The sequence below is a fragment of the Ochotona princeps genome, chromosome 1, assembly GCF_030435755.1.
Source record: "Ochotona princeps isolate mOchPri1 chromosome 1, mOchPri1.hap1, whole genome shotgun sequence".
Taxonomy (NCBI): Eukaryota; Metazoa; Chordata; class Mammalia; order Lagomorpha; family Ochotonidae; genus Ochotona; species Ochotona princeps.
Genome location: NC_080832.1, coordinates 118,140,186 through 118,159,409, shown reverse-complemented (window position 1 = coordinate 118,159,409; position 19,224 = coordinate 118,140,186). Strand labels below are relative to the sequence as shown.

The following is a 19,224-nucleotide window of genomic DNA, read 5'->3' as shown; positions in this document are numbered from 1 at the left end:
AAGCTCAACAGAGAAGCCACAGAACTCACACAAACAATAGAACAACTGGACCTAGTAGACATCTATAGAATATTTCATCCTAAGGCCACAGACTACACCTTCTTCTCAGCAGTGCATGGCACCTTCTCCAGGATAGACCACATAATAGGACACAAAGCAAGCTTAACTAACTAAAAAAATGTCAGAATCATACCATGTACCTTCTCAGACCATCACGGAATAAAACTGGAAATCAACAACTCAAAATGTCCCAGGAAACACATAAACTCCTGGAGGCTGAACAATATGCTATTAAATGAACAATGGGTCAGAGAAGAAATTAAAGATCAGATCAAAAAATTTATGCAAACCAACGAAAACCCAGATACAAAAGTCCAAAACTTATGGGACACTGCCAAAGCAGTGTTACGTGGTGAGTTTATTGCAATTAGCGCGCACGTCAAAGCCCAAGAAAGGCAACAAATGCAGGAATTAAGCACACACCTCCAGGAACTGGAAAAGCAACAGCAGAAGGACCCCACAAACAAGAGGAAATAAGAAATTATCAAAACAAGACAAGAAATAAATCAGAAAGAAATTTAAAAAACCATTCAGAAAATAAATGAATCAAAAAGCTGGTTCTTTGAGAGGATAAACAAAATAGATACCCCACTGGCCCGACTGACAAAGAAAAAACAAGACAAAGCAAGAATTAGCAGCATCAAAGATGAAAAAGGCAACATAACAACAGACACTACTACCATTAAGGAAATAATTAGAAATTATTACAAAGAACTATACGCCAACAAATCCGATAACCACTTGGAAATGGAAAGATTCCTAGACTCCCACCACTTACCAAAATTCACCCCAGAAGCAACTGAAGACCTGAATAAACCCATTGCCGAATCAGAGATAGAATCAGTGATTAAAGAGCTCCCAACAAAGAAAAGCCCAGGCCCAGATGGTTTTACTGCAGAATTCTACAAAACATTCCAACCAGAGCTAACCCCAATCCATTACAAGCTCTTCAAAACAATAGAAAAGGAAGCAACTCTTCCAAACTCATTCTATGAAGTCAATATCACCTTAATCCCCAAACTGAATAGAGAATTAACAGAGAAGGAAAACTACAGACCTATTTCTCTGATGAACATCGACGCTAAGATTCTCAATAAAATCCTAGCCAATAGAATACAAAAAAAACATCAGACAGATCATCCATCCAGACCAAGTAGGTTTCATCCAGGGAATGCAGGGATGGTTCAACATAAGGAAATCCATACATGTGATACATCACATCCAAAAACTGAAAAATAAAAGCCATATAATAGTATCAATAGATGCAGAAAAAGCCTTCGACAAAATTCAACACCACTTCATGTAAAAACCCTAACCAGGGTGGGGATAGAAGGAACAATCCACAATATAATCAAAGCAATATATGAAAAACCCAATGCCAGCATCGTACTAAATGGAGAAAAACTGGATTCCTTCTCATGAGATCTGGAACAAGACAAGGCTGCCCACTATCACCACTGCTATTCAATATAGTCCTAGAGGTACTTGCAGAAGCCATAAGACAAGACAAAGAAATCAAAGGAATCCAAATTGGAAATGAAGAAGTCAAGCTTTCTCTATTTGCAGACGACATGATTCTTTACATAGAAGAACCAAAAAACTCAATACAAAGACTCCTAGAACTCATACGAGAATTTGGCAGAGTGGCAGGATACAAGATAAATGAACAAAAATCAACAGCCATAGTGTATGCAAACGGCCGCAAGATGGAAGAAGATCTAACCAACAAGCTACCATTCAAAATAACAGAGAAAAGCATGAAATATCTGGGAATAAATTTAACCAAAAGCGTAGAAGACCTTTATGAAGAAAATTACAAAAAACTCAAAAAACAAATAGAACAAGACCTCAAAACATGCAACAACATCCCATGCTCCTGGATAGGCAAAATTAATATCATCAAAATGTCTATACTACCAAAAGCAATATATACATTCAATGCAATCCCAATCAAATTACCCACAGCATTCTTCATCGAACTGGAAAAAATGATACACAGATTCATCTGGAAACACAAAAAACCACAAATAGCCAGAACCACTCTGACGAACAGGAACTTAACAGGGGGAATCATAGTACCGGATATATGGACATACTATAAGGCAGTGGTTATCAAAACAGCCTGGTACTGGCACAAAGATAGAGAGGAAGATCAGTGGAACAGAATAGAAACAACAGATGGAAACCCACACAGATACAGTCAATTAATCTTTGACAAAAAGACAGACAATCCACGCAAATGGGAAGGTCTGTTCAATAAATGCTGTTGGGACAACTGGTTGATAGCCTGCAGAAACAAAAAGATAGACCCACATCTCTCACCATACTAAGATCAAATCTAAATGGATAAAAGACCTACACCTACATCCAGAAACCTTCAAACTTTGGAAGAAAATTTTGGAAACACACTGCAACACTTAGGAGTAGGCCCTCACTTCCTAAAAAAGACTCCAAAAGCAGTAGAAATCGAGACCAAAATAAACAATTGGGACCTCATCAAACTAAGAAGCTTCTGTACAGCTAGAGAAACAATCAACAAAGTATAAAAACAACCTACAGAATGGGAGAAGATCTTTGCACACTACATAGGAGATAGAGGGCTGATCTCCAGGATATACAAAGATCTCCAGAGAAACCAAAATGCCAGAACAAACAAACTGCTCTAGAAATGGGCAGACATTTCACAAAAGAACAAACCCAAATGGCAAACAAGCATATGAAAAAATGCTCAAGTTCCCTGGCAATAAGGGAAATCCAAATGAAGACTACAATGAGGTACCACCTAACTCCAGTAAGGATGGTACACATACATAATACCACCAACAATTGCTGGCGAGGATGTGGGGAAAAGGGAACCCTTCTCCACTGCTGGTGGGACTGCAGACTTGTACAGCCTCTATGGGAATCAGTTTGGCGAATACTGAAACAACTGAAAATCAACATTCCATATGATCCAGCAATAGCACTCCTAGGGATATATCCAAAACATCTTCTACACAAGAAACCAACATGCACTCCTATGTTCATAGCAGCACAATCTACAATCGTAAAAACCTGGAAGCAACCAAAATGACCATCAGTAGAAGACTGGATAAGAAAGCTATGGTTCATCTACTCTATGGAATACTACTCAGCTATTAAAAAAAAACGAAATGCAGTTCTTTGTGGTCAAATGGGCCTGACTGGAATCCATCATGCTAAGAGAAATGAACCAATCCCAAAAGGTTAAATACCACATGTTTGCCTTAATTTGAGATGAAAAGATGACAACTTGGAAGATAATACCTGTATATTGTAATATTATTGCAATCTCTAACAACCTGTATCCAATTCAATAAGATAATGCGATATAATCTATAAACCAACAATTAATGTCAGAATACTTAAGATCTACATCGAAAAACTGTAAAACCTACTATACCCTCAATACGCTATGTTAATACATAATGGGGAGGGAGTGCAGGGAAGTCTTTCAGGACCATAAAAAGAGTGAGGAAAAAGTACAATATAGCCTATCAAGATCAAATCTGGTAATTCATAGACAGCAGACTCAAAGCGGCACTAAACAATAGTAAAACGACTATACCAATGCATGAGGGGGGAATCGGGTGCGATCTTGACAACCTCTTAACAGGAGGTCATGTGCATGGAGCAGGGGGGCACTCCAGAGTGGAGCAGGTGGTAAGGAGGAAGCTTGGATCCCAACCATGAAGACTCCCAGACCTTCACCACAAACTATTAATACGAGCAACAAGGACTATATCCCAACTGCCAAGGAGGCCACAGGGAATTGGACGCCCTCGGAGGCCGAGTACTCTGAGGTAACCCACCCCCAGCCGGAGCTTCCGCAGGGGATGGAAGAAGTCCAAACACTACCGTGCAGAAACCAACATCATCGGAAAGACAACCAGAAGCCCTGAGCGATCCGCAGAAACAGAAGAACAATAAATGTCTTTCGGGACCAGGGAGGAGAGCTTTCTCTGGTCCGAGCCTGGCTCCACCTCTGGACCCCCACCCTCCCTCGCAATGACCATCGGGATCGCTCTGAAAACCCCTCATAGCAAACAAACAATCATACAAACTAAGAAAACCTAAAATAAATAGACAAACAACAAAGAGTAGAGCTTGGAATCTAACAGGCAAGAGCTGGCGTGGATTGGCTCATGCCTCGCTGGGTGGGACACAAAGATTAGTCACTCCTCACCATGGTGTTGAGGATTTTCCTGCACCCCACCCTCCAAAAAAATGTTCTGCACCTTAATTGTCGACAAATGTCTTGTTAGAGTTACAAGCCAGTCTAGATTATCCTAAAATCTGCCAAGATTAACAAAATTATACTTCAACACAACAAATGGCTAAATACTAAAATGAAATAGACACGAGACAGCTGAATGGTACCTTATAGCGATTTTAAGGTATATAGCAGCCGGTCTTGTATACAAACTAAAAGTGAAATGTCAATGAGCTAATCAGAGGTTGTGGTTAAGAACTTGCTTTTTTTTTTTTTTTTTTTTTTTTTTAACGTACTGGTTGCTCAAAACCATGTCAATTCCATAATGTTGCAAATTGCTGTTGATGTTATATTGGGACTCTTAATTGACTGGGATGATATTCTACCAGCTCTAACTTCGGACCAGAAATGGTCTGCCCAAGAAACTGTTTACCCATCTGGACAATAAGTAGCTGGACTCTATGCTTGGTATACGTTTGCAAGCAAAGAATCTTTTTTTTTTTTTAAAGATTTATTCATTTTTTTTTTATTACAGCCAGATATACAGAGAGGAGGAGAGACAGAGAGGAAGATCTTCCGTCCGATGATTCACTCCCCAAGTGAGCTGCAACGGGCCGATGCGCGCCGATCCGAAGCCGGGAACCTGGAACCTCTTCCGGGTCTCCCACGTGGGTGCAGTGTCCCAATGCGTTGGGCCATCCTCAACTGCTTTCCCAAGCCACAAGTAGGGAGCTGGATGGGAAGCAGAGCTGCCAGGATTAGAACCAGCGCCCATATGGGATCCTGGGGCTTTCAAGGCAAGGACTTTAGCTGCTAGGCCACGCCGCCGGGCCCCAAGCAAAGAATCTTGATTGAATTTGAACTGTAATGCTGCATCAAGGTGGAGGAATCCACCAGGGGGGGAGGGTTGTGGGGATGGGTGGAGGGATTCCCAGAGCCTATGAAACTGTCACATAATGCAAAATAATTAATAAAAAAGTTTTTGTCAACTAAAAATAGGTCAATCTATATATTATACTATCAACTAAGATTTTAGAGTGTATATTTTAAACTTCCCAAATTTATAAAATAAATGAGCAAGTAACTTATTTCATGCCTTTCAATTTATCCCTTTTTTCTTGGTTGTGTATATTTTCTTCAAGCTCAACAAGGACTTTCACTCAAAATTCCAGTCCCAACTAGGTCCTTAAGGTTTTTGCAGAGATTTTAATAGAATGTGTGATCTTTTTCAGTAGTAGGTCTTGGTTCTAAGTTGTTCTGGCTTCCTGCCTCTATAGCACCAATACTGATGTTGAATATGCCTGGAGAAAGGCAGGACAGAAGTATTTGCCAAGTGGAAGTCCATACTTACTGCTGCCTGTTGCTGTCTCCTTATAAGATCCCCTGCTCATTTTTCCTAGTTGAAACCTTTATGTTGTAAGCCCTCTATTTATAGAAATAGACACCTGCTTTTCCTCACTCTAAGTCTCTGTAGTAACAAACTGGCTTATTTTTTTTACCAGACACTATTCTTATTCATTCATTTTTTATATATTTATTGATACTGATTATGGATCTTCAATGTACAGGATGTGGGAAATGTAATTGTACATAAGTCATCAGTGTCATAGAACTTGTCAAATGATAGGACAGGTTTAGGTACAACGCTACTTGCTTTTGATATTTGGGAATGATCCACAAGGAAATGCTTCCGTTGATGATTTTCAGCCCTGTTTGTGTCTACTATGTAAGTTTAACTCACATCATGACTATGAGTTCTTAACTATCCTGTGTTGACTTTTCTAGTCAACTCTGCTCATCCATCAGTTGCACATGTTCTCACATGTAATTAATATTTGTGGAATCAGGATTAGGGCATCTTTCTGCCTATTTTCCTGTATTGATGAAATGCAAGGTTTATTTATGATTTGATAGTTGTTTACCAAAATTTTCCAAATTTGAATGTTTATGTAAAAAAGTAGTAAAGAATTCAAACCGACACAAAATTGGTCAGATATAATAACAACACAATATGGCAATTTCTCACTATCCATAAGAAAATAGTGTTTATAAAACAAAGAATCTCAACTGAATTTGATCTGTGGTAATGCAACAAGTTGGAGGAATACACTATGGTGGTGGTGGGGAGAATCACAGGGCCTATAAAACCGTGACACATAATGCAATGTAATAAAAAAAACCCCACAAAAATGTAATACAGCAATGGGGTGGAGCAATTCACCATGGGGATGGGGAGAGGGTACAGGGAGGGGTTGGGGCATCCCCAGAGCCTATGAAACTGTCACATAATGAAATGTAATTAATAAAATTTATATTAAAAAACATTTTATGATCTTTCTGCTGTGATACAAGGTAAAAAAAAATTTTAACTAAGGAAAAAAAACTAGAAAGAGAGCAGATATTTTGTGACATTTGCCTTTAAAATGACAGAGTTAGTCAGCTGTCAATGCTAATGAAGTTTATATGTAGAAGCAATAGTGAATACCTGATGGTGACAGAGAGTAAGTATCCTGGGCAGAGCATATTCAAAACTTTATCCTTGCTTTTGGATTACTTGAAAATAATATCTTGATCTCTCTATAGAGGAAAACTGTGAACAAAAAGTTAAGTTAATGGGAGGAAGGGGCCAAGGCAAGATGCTACAGAGTAAAACAATGCAATGATTGTCTGCCAAATTTGAACACTATTTACATACCAACCCGCATTTACAACAGCAAAGGCTAAACACATTGTCTCAATTTAATATAGTAGTGATATTGCCTCCAAGAACCACAACTTTGCAAAATCTGATTAGTTTTATATCTGGGGAGAGAGAGAGAATTAAGTCCAAACTTTAGCCTTGAAACCCAATATCAGATCTGTTATGGTGAAATTTAGAAGTGGACAAGAGTACTGCTCCCAGACTAATTCTGACACATCAACAACCCTGTTTAGGTAGGTGATCACGGTGTTGGTTCTACCATTCTTCTCCTAACCTCTGGCAGGTAGCAGAACAATACTCAAGCCACCAACACTTCAGCCACTAAAGAGAAAGGCAGGAAAGTAAACTTAGGACTTGTCCTGAAGTTCAGAGCATTGTGTGGTGAGAACCAGCACCAGAAAAGCCTGAAGACCTCAAATTCTAGGTCAAAAACTCTGGACAGAAACTCTACATCTGCCCTGGCATTACTATTGTGGGAAGAGGATTTATTTCAGCTTCTATCACTGTTTACCTTCTGTGAACTTATTATGTATCCAAGATTACAGGGGACCTCTGAGTATAAGACTCAGATCTGATCTAGTGTGGGGCAGCCTGCCTGCATGGAGACTGCACCCATGACACCTCTGCTAACCACCAGCACATAGGAAGAGTAGTGTTCTATTAGAGGAGTAGAATAAGAAAGGGAGCTAACAGCCTTGAAGCTCTGTGCCAGTTTCACTGTGATGACACCCATAACTTTGTTGAGACCAGAGATCCTATCTTTATTTCAGTTCTCTCAGTTGGAGTCTCAAGACTTGTCCAACTATCAGGTAGAGGCTAGTAAACAAAATCTGAATTAATTAGTCACCACAGATCAGTCTTACAAAAGGAAGTTCCACATATAGAACTAAAAACAAGTAATGACTATCACGAAAGCATCCATGTAAAGTATAAAATCCATTTGGAAAAAAATAAAGAATATTCAACATAAAAAGAAGATAAAAAATGATGAAAAACGAGACAAAAAAGAAACAGGGCCATCATAATTTATCAACTACAACCTTTAATGTAAGCAGAATTAATTCACTTGCTAAAAGATAAACACTGGTTAAATTGATTAAAAAAGAATTAGGCTGCCTACATGAAACCACATTCACCAGTGGACACATGGACTTAGATGTTCCATACAGCAAGTAAAAATCAAAAGGAAGCAGGAATAGCTATGTGATCAGCAAGCAACATACTTGTATGTGTGTAGAAAACAGACTTTAAGACAAAAAGTCAAAGAAGGTTGTTATGTAATTAACAAGAGGTCAAGTTAACAAATAATTTAAGTATAGAAGTATAAATGTACCCTAATGCTGGAGCACCCAGTTTTGTAAAGGAACCATTTTGAGATCCAAATTGGGATGTGAACTGCAATCCAATGCCAGTGGGAGATTTACTCACCACTTTAATCAGTATACAGATCATCCAGGGAAAGGAGAGGTAAAGAGACTACGGAATTGGGCTAGCAATGTGGTGTAGAACAATAAGCTACCACCCACAATGCCTGTATTCCATATGGGTGCCAGTTCTAGTTTCAGCTATTCCACTTCCCGTCCTGCTCCTTGTTAATGATCTGGAAAAGCAGTGGGAGAGGAGAGAATCAAGATGGTGGAATAGGGTAAGGACACGTTTAAATGGATGGAAAAACATTTAATCAGGATGAAGCAGAGAGGATGCATTCCAGAAAATAGGAAAGGACAGAACAACAGCAGAGGGGTACCTGGAGACTGACAGACACAGGAAAGCAGTAGACACAATGGTGTGGTGTTGCAGTAACAGATACTTCAGTGGCATTCAGCTAACAGTGATCTGAACTCCACCAGCAGCCGCAACTCCACCAGCAACCAGGTGGGAAGGGACTTTCACTGCCAGTTTGGGAGGTAAAGCCAGACAAAGAACTGTTTGTCCTACTGTTCCATTTGATTTGACCAGGAGCAGAGACAGAGCAGAAGATCTCAGATGGGCAGTGCAAGAACAGGGTGGATTTCACAGCCCGGTCAGCCCCCTAGAGCCAAATTGGGCGCCATTTTGCATAAGGAAGCAAAGGCAGGAAAGGAGTGAACATACGCTGAGCTGGGAATGAACTCATTCCTGACTCAATGAACTGCATCAATGTGGCATTCTACAGGTTCCACCCAAGACAGGCCAGTTAGCCCTCAGACCTGATGGCCAGTGGATCAAGCACTCTAGTAGTGGTTCCTCAGCTGCCATTTTGCGCACTGTGGCAAAAACTTTATGACTGCAGGGGACAACAGTGAACTGCGCATCTGCTGAGCTCGCAAGAACTCACTGAGTTCAGTGGATTGCACTGGTCCCATAGGAAAATAATGCTGACTTACAGATCATACAGTGGCATCATTTTCTTCAAGAAGGTTCTTGATTTTCATTTCTTCAGCTACATGTTAGTTATTTAGTAGCATAACTTCATGGTGTTGTTAATTTCTTTTTTCTCCCTGATGTTGATTCTGTTTTGTGGCTTTTCATTTAAGGGGATGTATAGTAGCTGTGTAATGGAGACTGTCATAACTGTCATATCTAGAAACATGTTATTTAACTTCATGGCATTGTTGATTTTGTATTATGACTTTCTATTGTTGATTTTGTATTATGACTTTTCATTTGAGGGTATGTACAGTAGCCGTGAAATGGAGACTAACATCCAGATGTGAGGATACAATGTAGTATGTATTTCTACTTCCAGACAAAGATGGACTTACAATGAAACTGTTTACTATATCTTGACAATAGGATACTGAACTCTCTGCCATTGTCCATGCCCACAATGATGGACATATGACTGTGTATGAAGAACTATATTTTAGTAATGATATAGAGGAACTAGGTGGGGGGTGGGACTTGGGGAGGGGATAATGGAAATGCCAGGAGCCTATGGAACTGTATCATAAAATGATAATAATAATAATAATAATAAAATGGTAAAAAAAAAAAGCATTGGGAGAGGGATCAAGTTCTTGGGCCTTTGCATCCACATAGGAGATCCAGAGGAAGCTCCTGGCTACTGACTTCTGTTTGATTGAACTCTTTACTTTGCAGTCATTTGGAAGAGTGAATCAGTGAATAATTTCTCTTTGTAGCTCTGCCTTTTGAATAAATAAAATAAATCTTAAAAATGGAAAAAGGAAACACCAGAGTTAAAATGTGATATAGAAGAAAAGGACCTAGCAAACATTTGCTGAATATTTTATTCAATAGTTGCAGGGTTCTCTTCATCTCTGTAGGCAAATAGTGCAATCTCTACAATATATAATATTATGATTTCACTAAACCAGACTCAGCAAATTAAAAACGACTGAAATTATGTTATGTATATTTATGATAATGAAATAAAACTAGAAATAAAAAATAAAAGAAATTGTAGGTATAAAACTAATACATGGAGAGTGATCAACAAGCTCCTAAACAAAAAATGGATCACAGAAAAGTTTAAAAGAGAAAATTAGAAATCATTAAAACAAATGAGAACAGGACACAGCAAAACTAGCACAAAAGCAAGTTTATATCGGTAAACATCTTCATCAATAATCAAAAGTCTAGTTCCTCCCTAGTGGCGTAGCCGACTAATCCTGTGCATTCTAGTGCTGGCATCCTATATGGGTGCCAGTTCGTGTCTCCACCATTTCATTTCTGATCCAGCTCCCAACAAATTGGAAAGACAAGAATGAGTGGTAAATTTCAGGAGAGTATAACTTACCAGAACCGAATCACGAAGACGAAAACCTTGGAGACTGGACTAAGAGCCTCTCTTTCTCAAGGGTGTCCTAGCACCTCCAAAATTAACACATAGCAGTCTTTCCGAATTTTTTTTTTTTTTTTTTTTTTTGTCATCAAGTCTCATCACAGGCCACTGGGATCCTCTACACTTCTCTGGTGTCATTTCATCTCTGACTTTTAAAGTTTCAGTCTCCTCTCTTTCTTGGCCTGTTTGAGACCCAGAGGCTCTACTTTGAGTTAGCTCCCTGTAAATGAGCCTGAGAGGGTGGCAGAGGAAGTTCCTGCCTGCTCATGCCCTTACAGCCTTGGGGGAGAGAGAGAGAGGACCTCTGGGCTCCTGGCTTCAGGCTGTCCCAGGGTTGGTGGTTGCAGTCATCTGGGGAATGATCAACAGATAGAAGGTCTCTATCACTATTTTTCAAATTAACAAAATCTAAAAATCTTTAAGTGCATATGGAAGCACAAAGACCTACAAAAGACAAGGCAATCTTTACCAGAATGAACAAACTTTGAAACCTGACAATATTAGATTTCATCATATACTGCAGAACTACTGTAATCCAAAAAGCATGATATTGGCATAAACAGACACTTGAACCTACAGAATACCAAAAATGAATACACACATCCACAGGAAACTACTTTTATTGAAATATCTTCTGTCATATTTGCCAGTATACTTTTTAGACAGACACACTAGAAACAGAAAGTGGAGAATAGACAATCTCTTCAACAAGAGCTCCTGGGATAACTGGATATCCAAATGCAGAAGATTAAAACTGAGCATCTATCTTTTATTCTTTTAAAAATAAACTGAAAAGAAGTAAATGTCTAGGGTAAGCCCTGAAATTATGAAAATATTAGAAGTAAGCATAGGGAAAATACTTCAAATCATCAGTAGGAGCATAGACATATATACATGTACATATATATGTGTGATCCCCAAAATACTGTAATAAAAAACCGAATCAGAAAAACAAGACTATATCATTATTAAACTTTTACACAGCAATCAAGAGAGAGATACTCATCAAAATGGGATAAAATAAACTATCACTGTCACTAAAGATCCATATTTTCAATATTTAAGGAACTAAAAACCTCAGCAACAAGAAAACTAAGTGATCCAGTTAAGAAGTTTTTTAAAAAGAAGAAATTAAAAGGATCAACACATATATGAAGCAATATTTAATGTCATTATTAGGAAAATGCAGAATTAAACCATGGTGAGATATCACTTCTAGATAGAATGGCTATCATGAAAAAATAAAAAATATAAAATACTGGCAAGGATGAGAATAAAATGGAATCATTGTTTACCACTGATGAGAATGAAAATAAATATGTAAAATAAAAAAATATTTACATTCATTCTTAACAGTTTGGAGGTTTCTCAAGAAAGTAAAAGCACATCTACCCCATGACCCAGCAATCCCACTTCTGAGAATATTACAGGGGAAAATGAAATCAGCCTATCAAATAGGTGTCTCCACTCTGTGCATTTTTGTAGTTTGTATGCAAAGTGAATTAATTTTGGGATTACCTGTGCAATAGGTAGTTATTATCATTGTCATGAATTCCACATCAACTTTTATTAATGCAGCCCTGTGTGTTTTGAAAGATGTATGTTTTATATAGCTATTCACATTCAAAGAAAATGAGGAGAATGTCAAAACTTTTTGACTTATAATTTTAGAAATCTGTATATCCACTTAACTATTCTTTTTAAGTTGTTATATTATTGCATTTTAATAATAAAATTAAAAATTGGTATAATCTTGACTTGTATGTTAGAGAATTTTCTAAATGTATGTCTTTCTTTCAACCTTGTAATTGTTTAAATCTTGTGGTATCTATCATTTGTTCTTCCTGGAATGTCTAGTTGCTTGAGAATGATTTTATGATCACCTTCCTGCAAAAATATGTTGGGAATGCTAACAGCTTACATCAGTTGTAGAACATTTTTGTTCTTACTATAATATGTCTTCTCTTCCACAGAGGTGCTTATATAGTGGCAAAAATGTTACTACCACGGGCCCGGCGGCGTGGTCTAGCGGCTAAAGTCCTCGCCTTGAAAGCCCCGGGATCCCATATGGGCACCGGTTCTAATCCCGGCAGCTCCACTTCCCATCCAGCTCTCTGCTTGTGGCCTGGGAAAGCAGTCGAGGATGGCCCAATGCTTTGGGACCCTGCACCCGCGTGGGAGACCTGGAAGAGGTTCCTGGTCCCGGCATCAGTTTGGCGCTTACCGGCCCGGCCTGTTGCGGCTCAACATCGGATGGAAGATCTTCCTCTCTGTCTCTCCTCCTCTCTGTATATCTGGCTTTTCAGTAATAATAAAATCTTTTAAAAAAAATGTTACTACCACAATGGTTACATGATTGTAACCATTACATGGATGTAACAATGGTTACATCCTCCCCTTGCAAGCTCTGAGATCCCATACGGGTTCATGTACTGGCTGTACCAGTTCTAACCCAGTTCCTTTCTAACCCAAGGATAGCTCAAAGCCTTGGGAACATGTACGCACGTGGGACCCAGAAGAAGCTCTTAGCTGCTTGCTTCCGATCAGCTCAGACCATAGCGGCCTATTGGGGCATGAACCAGTGAATTTTTCTCTCTGTCCTTCTCTCTGTAAATCTGCCCTTTCAATAAATTTTTTTTAAAAAATTATCTAAAATGTTGGAATATACTTAACATAAATGCCTGGAAAATTTGAAGTAGTATGGTAGAAATCAACCATTTCAATGGATTTTCCTCATCCCACAGTCTTGAGATTTAAAGAAGTACTAATATCTACAAGAACTGCAGGTGGTAAACTGGTGATTCTTCTGCAGCGGAGTGCCTCACGTTGAATGTACCATAAATGCCACCACTTAAACATGGGGTCAAACTACAAGAGTGATTTCATGCGTCTCACATGACACTGACAGGGTACCTGTTGCTACTATTTATAATGCATAATTAGCTTAAAATATTGAGCTTATACTATAATTCACTTTACTAATGTTTCCAACTTAGTACAGTTACTATTTTAGCTTTTAATAACTCAGAGTAGCTATTTTAACATATTCCCACAAGCAGAATGGCAAAAGCATGTCATTTGATGATGAGACAAGAATTAATTCTCAGAAAAATCCACATAAATCTATTTCAATCCTTAACTAATATCCATTTACTTAAAACCAAACATTCCACTCACTAGTTTGGCTAATGCCCCTTTCACATCCTTATTCCTCAGAGTATAGATAAAAGGGTTGAGTGTAGGAGTCATCACTCCGTAGAAGAGAGCCATGAACTTGGGTTGGTCCTTAGAGAAGGAAGAAGGAGGCTGAAGGTACATGCTTATTGCTGGGCCATAAAACAAGAAAACAACAATGAGATGAGAGGAACATGTCCCAAAGGCCTTTTTCCTTCCCTCAGAAGATTTAATCTTAAATACAGCACGTCCAATACTGATATAGGAAGCAAGAATTAAGCATAGGGGAACAGCTAATATAAAAATGCACACAACAGAGAGTATCAATTCATTTGCCCTCTTGTCACCACAGGCTGTCTTGATCAGAACTGGGATCTCACACAGCAAGTGATCCAGTATATTGACACCACACATTGGTAATTGTAGTGTGAGAGTGGCTTCTGAGAGAGCAAATATAATTCCACTGAGCCACACAATGGACGCTAACAGGATGCAGATGCGCCGATTCATGATGAGCGTGTAGTGCAGAGGTCTACAGATGGCCACATAGCGATCAAAGGACATAAGAGCCAAGAGCAGACACTCTGTGCCCCCCATGGTGTGGAATAAATAAAGCTGAATCACACAGCCCACATAGCTGATTGTCTTCTTAGAGGTTCCCAGGTTGAACAGCATCTGAGGGACAAAGCTGGTGGTGTAACACATGTCCAAGAAGGAGAGGTTGGTGAGGAAGAAATACATGGGGCTGTGGAGCCGCGGGTCTAACCTGGACACCAGGATGATGGCGATGTTTCCCACCAAGGCCATGGGATATGTGATGAGAAGAACAATGAACAGTGGAAGCTGGAGCCAAGGTCGGTCAGCAAAACCAAGTAGAATGAACTCTTCAGGGTAGCTTTCATTAGTCAGTACCATGATCCTCAGTTTCACCTACCATAAGGATGTGGAAGAATGGTAAAAGTTTTAAGGAATGGTAAAACATAATCATACATTGATTATTTATGATTAGAAGATGTTCCACAGTAATATGACAGAAATAAACAATCTGGCACCTGGTGACTAAATACTCCCTCAAGATACTCTGCACTAAAAGTGGTTGTCTTCAACAAATATGTTAACCCTTCTGAAGCTGAATTTCCTGCACTTTATAGCAAGGATGTAGGTATCTATTTCCATGAGATCTGACCAGGAATGAGTGAAAGAAGAGCTTGTATTTTGGAATATCCAAATTAATTAATTCAAGGTTTTTTTGGCATAAAATCCAGCTGAGGAGGCTGTTAAAATGGAATCTACTGGTTTCTAAATGTCTGACAAAGATGATGTGGCTTCTAGATCTGAAAGCCAAGGGCTCTTATGTGAATTCCTGAAATGAGGCTTGGCTCAAATGTGAAGATGGGACAGAGGGACTGAGGGAAAGGGAGCTTGGTTACCAACCTAACCTTTGGCAACCCTAAGTTGTCAGTGAATGCAATCACTTCTCCAAAGGAAGTGAGAAGACTTGGGATTTGAAAAAAGTCTATGTCAGTTATTGGTCATTGAGTGACACAATTAAATATTGTCAATGACCATTTTCTCATGCAAAAACTGAGGAAATGAAGTATCAAAGACCTAGGTTCACCTATGCTCTCAAATTAGAGTTTGTGTGTACCTTTTTCTTGCTTCAAACTTTGGGCATTTGATGCTCCATGCAAAATTTTCATTTAGTTATTTATCTTGTAGAGATTTTAAAGTGCCAAGACCATATTCCTTAGGTTCTTTAAGAATGCTAAAAATCACAGAGTCAAACACATGATCTGAAGCTGTATTTCAATAATGGCAAACTAGGAAATTGGAAGACTTTATTTAGATTATTCTTAACTTTTGTGATTAAGTGCATTTTATGAAATCCACTGTGTAAGGTGACAGATTTCTGATGGAAAGTTATGATGGTATCCCAATCATAAAATATCGAATTACCCTATCATCGATATGTGGTGTAATTGTATCATATTTCATTGTTAGTGTTAAAGAGCATGGTTCTATATGATCTCTTTTATAAAATCTTCAGTGCCATCTTGTGAGATATCACATAGTTTCTCAGAGTACAGCTATGAATGTTGCCCTTTGGTTATATTATTTTAGGTACAGAGTGCAATATCCATAATAAAACAGTAATGATCATAATTAACTTCTAATGTGCCTTGTGTGCCAAAGAGCAAAAATTTTTACAGCCATTGAAGCATTTAGTGCTCACCAGTTTTGAAATTAAAAGTAATTATACAAATTTATGTGGTACATTCCGATATTTCTATTCAATAGGACACTTGGTATTTTTACTTTTTTGACATTACTTAGTGATTGGAAGCGTGGGGTTTCTTTCTTGTGTATGTTCATAAAATATATGCTATGCTATTGTGAACTATAGTCTGACCAGAATGTTGTAACACTGAGATTATAGTCCTTCGGTCTAACTATGATTTGCTTACCCATTATCCGAATTGCCTCTAACCTTTATACTCCTCCCAGTCTTTAGTAAACACTGTTCTGTGTCCAGAATCTTGTTGCCTTTCCCAACCTTTACTTTCCCTTTTCACTCTCCCTTCCCTGCCTCTTTCGTTCTCTTCCTGTTCCCTTTCCTTCTCGTTTTGCTTTCCTCTTCTTTTTAAATATTTTCAGTCTGAGCCAGGCCAAATCTAAGAGTGAGCATCTCCAGCTGGATCTCCCACGTGGGTGGCAGGGACCCACATACTTGAGCCACTTTCTGCTGCAATATCAGAAAGCTGGGTTGGAGGTAGAGCAGTTAGGACTTGACCGAGCAGTCTGTTAGGGTTGCGAATCATAACACTGGCCTGTGACTTTTCTTTAGCTTCCACATATGAAAACGGACACATACTATTTGTCTTTCTGTGTCTAGTTTACTATTATTATTTCTCTCTAATTTGTGTTCTTGACATCACTGTCAAAAAAACAGTTGGCTGTGTTTCTGGGTTAACCTTTAGTGTTGCTTTTCTGTTCTGTTTCTCTGTGTGTCAGTTTTCATTCCAATGCCATTCTATTCCAATTATTTTTATTCTAAAGTAAGAAAAAACAATATCAAGACTGTAAGTTCATAGTTTTAAGGTTCCATAGAAAGCACCAGTACTTTAGGACTGATTCCTGGATAAGTATAGCTCTCTATATTTTATATTAGCTTGATTTTATGCAAAATTTTATATTAGTGCAATCAACTTTCTTGGCTTAAATTACTTTTCAGGTTATTCTACATAGGTTTTGGTTGTGATATAAAACATGTATTACATCACATAATTTAGTTTTTTAAATAAGCATTCTAATAATTTCATTTAGCAAACACTGTTTAAAAACTTTGCCATAAAGTCCTTTTGTCTACTCCTTGTTAGAGTCACATTTCATAATTTTATAGCATGATCCAGTTTTCAATTTTTCATGAGATGTTCCATACTTATATTTAACTCTAATGACAGTAATCATGCTTGTACATGATCAGTAACATTATTTAATGTGCACACTTCAAAATCTGTGCCACTTATTCACATTATTATGTCTCATTTTGTTTGTGAAAGATGACTACCCAAGAATTCCTTCATTTTTCTGTATTTTTCTCCTCATGGCACCAGAGAAGGTATGCTTAACCAGCATGATTTACCTTTGGAGTATATGTAAGGTGTGTAACTCTATCATTAGATCACTAATAATTTTTAGGTCATTCTCATATTTCATTACTTTTAACTATTGGATTCCATGATATTTGGATCTCCTACTTCCTGCAGTTTTCATGTCAGTGTCACTAAACAGGAATCTATTTATCCATAAAAGTTTATGGTCACTTGAGTGAAGTACCAGATTTTATTCTAGTAGAAGATACTTCCTTTATATTACATATATATATATATATATATACTTATATATATATATAAACATTTTCTTTCTAGTGATCTTAGTCATTTTTATTTTCACAACCTGTATTCATTTGTTTATATTTATGTAACTATAATTTTAAAGAAACTTTTTAGTAGTCTAGATTCTCAGAGTCAGAGCAAATGTATGACAATGGATATCACACAATTTAAATCAATTAACATAATAATGTGACATTAATATCTAGAGAACATAGCCAATCTGTTCATAGATACAATTCTAAGAATATAATGATATGCCCTTTCTTTCTTTTTCTTTGCCTCTCCTTCTTAGGCTTTTGACATATTTTAAATTTACATAATATTCAAAAGCTTAATGATCCCCTAAACCAACAAGTAAAAAGACACAAAGAGGGTTGTGAATAATAATCAAATGAATAGGTGATCATTTCACTTATAGATAGCGTTTTTAAAATTTAATTGACAAAAATATGCAACAAAGTCTGACAAAGCTTATATTTGCAGCAATACTGCTATACACAGACTTTTCTTCCTTATAATGGAATATTATTCGTGGAAAAAGAATAACATTCTACTATTTGCATTAAAATTGATGAGTATGGAGGATACTATATGCAGTGAAGAAGGCTGGACATAGAAAGAAAAATGCTGCATGTTCATGTATAGGAGCTAAAACTAATTTAAAAAAGCTTTGTACACAATAAAAGATCATAAGAAGTAATAAAAGCTATTTTTATCTGATACTAAAATATCCCTTTGAATTATGTGAAGTCAATACATAAAACATTGATCACACATTAGAAGCAATTCATTTGATATATTCATATGTTGGAGTGAATTTTTCATAGTTAATTGAAGTGTTTACTAGCTATTAGATGTGCTGTTTATTGAAATTAGATTTTTTCAGTTTCACTCAAGTGAGATACTGAGAAAAAAATGAAAAAGAAATTAAGTACAAGAAGAATGCTTGTTTCTAGAATCCCTAACTAGAGATTTACAAAGCCTTCCTGAAATGAGTTCCTACATAACACTCATGTATGTATCAGGCACTGCGATTTACATGAATTCTAACCGTGTCAGAGATCAGACTTTGACTGGTTAGCTTCTACATACCTTACTTGATAGAAAGCCTTCAATGAAAATTATTCTGAAGGGATATACCTGAAGTTTTCCAACTTTCATGGAAGAATAAACTACTAGACAGGTGCATATTAGTGATAGCTTCAGCTCCTACTCTTTCTTTTGATACACCATGCCAAATGTTAGGAGGAATGTAATAGAAAATATGAGGACTGTTTCCTTTGTGTGTTATTTGTATGCTGTTCTCAAGATCTCATGGGTATTGTTTTCGAACAGGCCATTCATTTATTATTATCCCAGTTGAGTTAGCAGAAAAATT

General features: G+C 37.6%; 2 protein-coding genes across 3 annotated transcripts in view; one reads left to right on the top strand and one right to left on the bottom strand.

Moving 5' to 3' along the window:
• Positions 1–19,224, top strand: part of LOC101523650 (HLA class I histocompatibility antigen, alpha chain G-like) — a 124,010-nt gene that overhangs the window by 17,029 nt on the left and 87,757 nt on the right. The window lies entirely within an intron of this gene.
• On the bottom strand, positions 13,927–14,865 carry LOC101524134 (olfactory receptor 2B11-like). The gene has a single exon (XM_004598436.2). It carries the CDS (start codon positions 14,863–14,865, stop codon positions 13,927–13,929), a length of 939 nt encoding a protein of 312 aa, XP_004598493.2.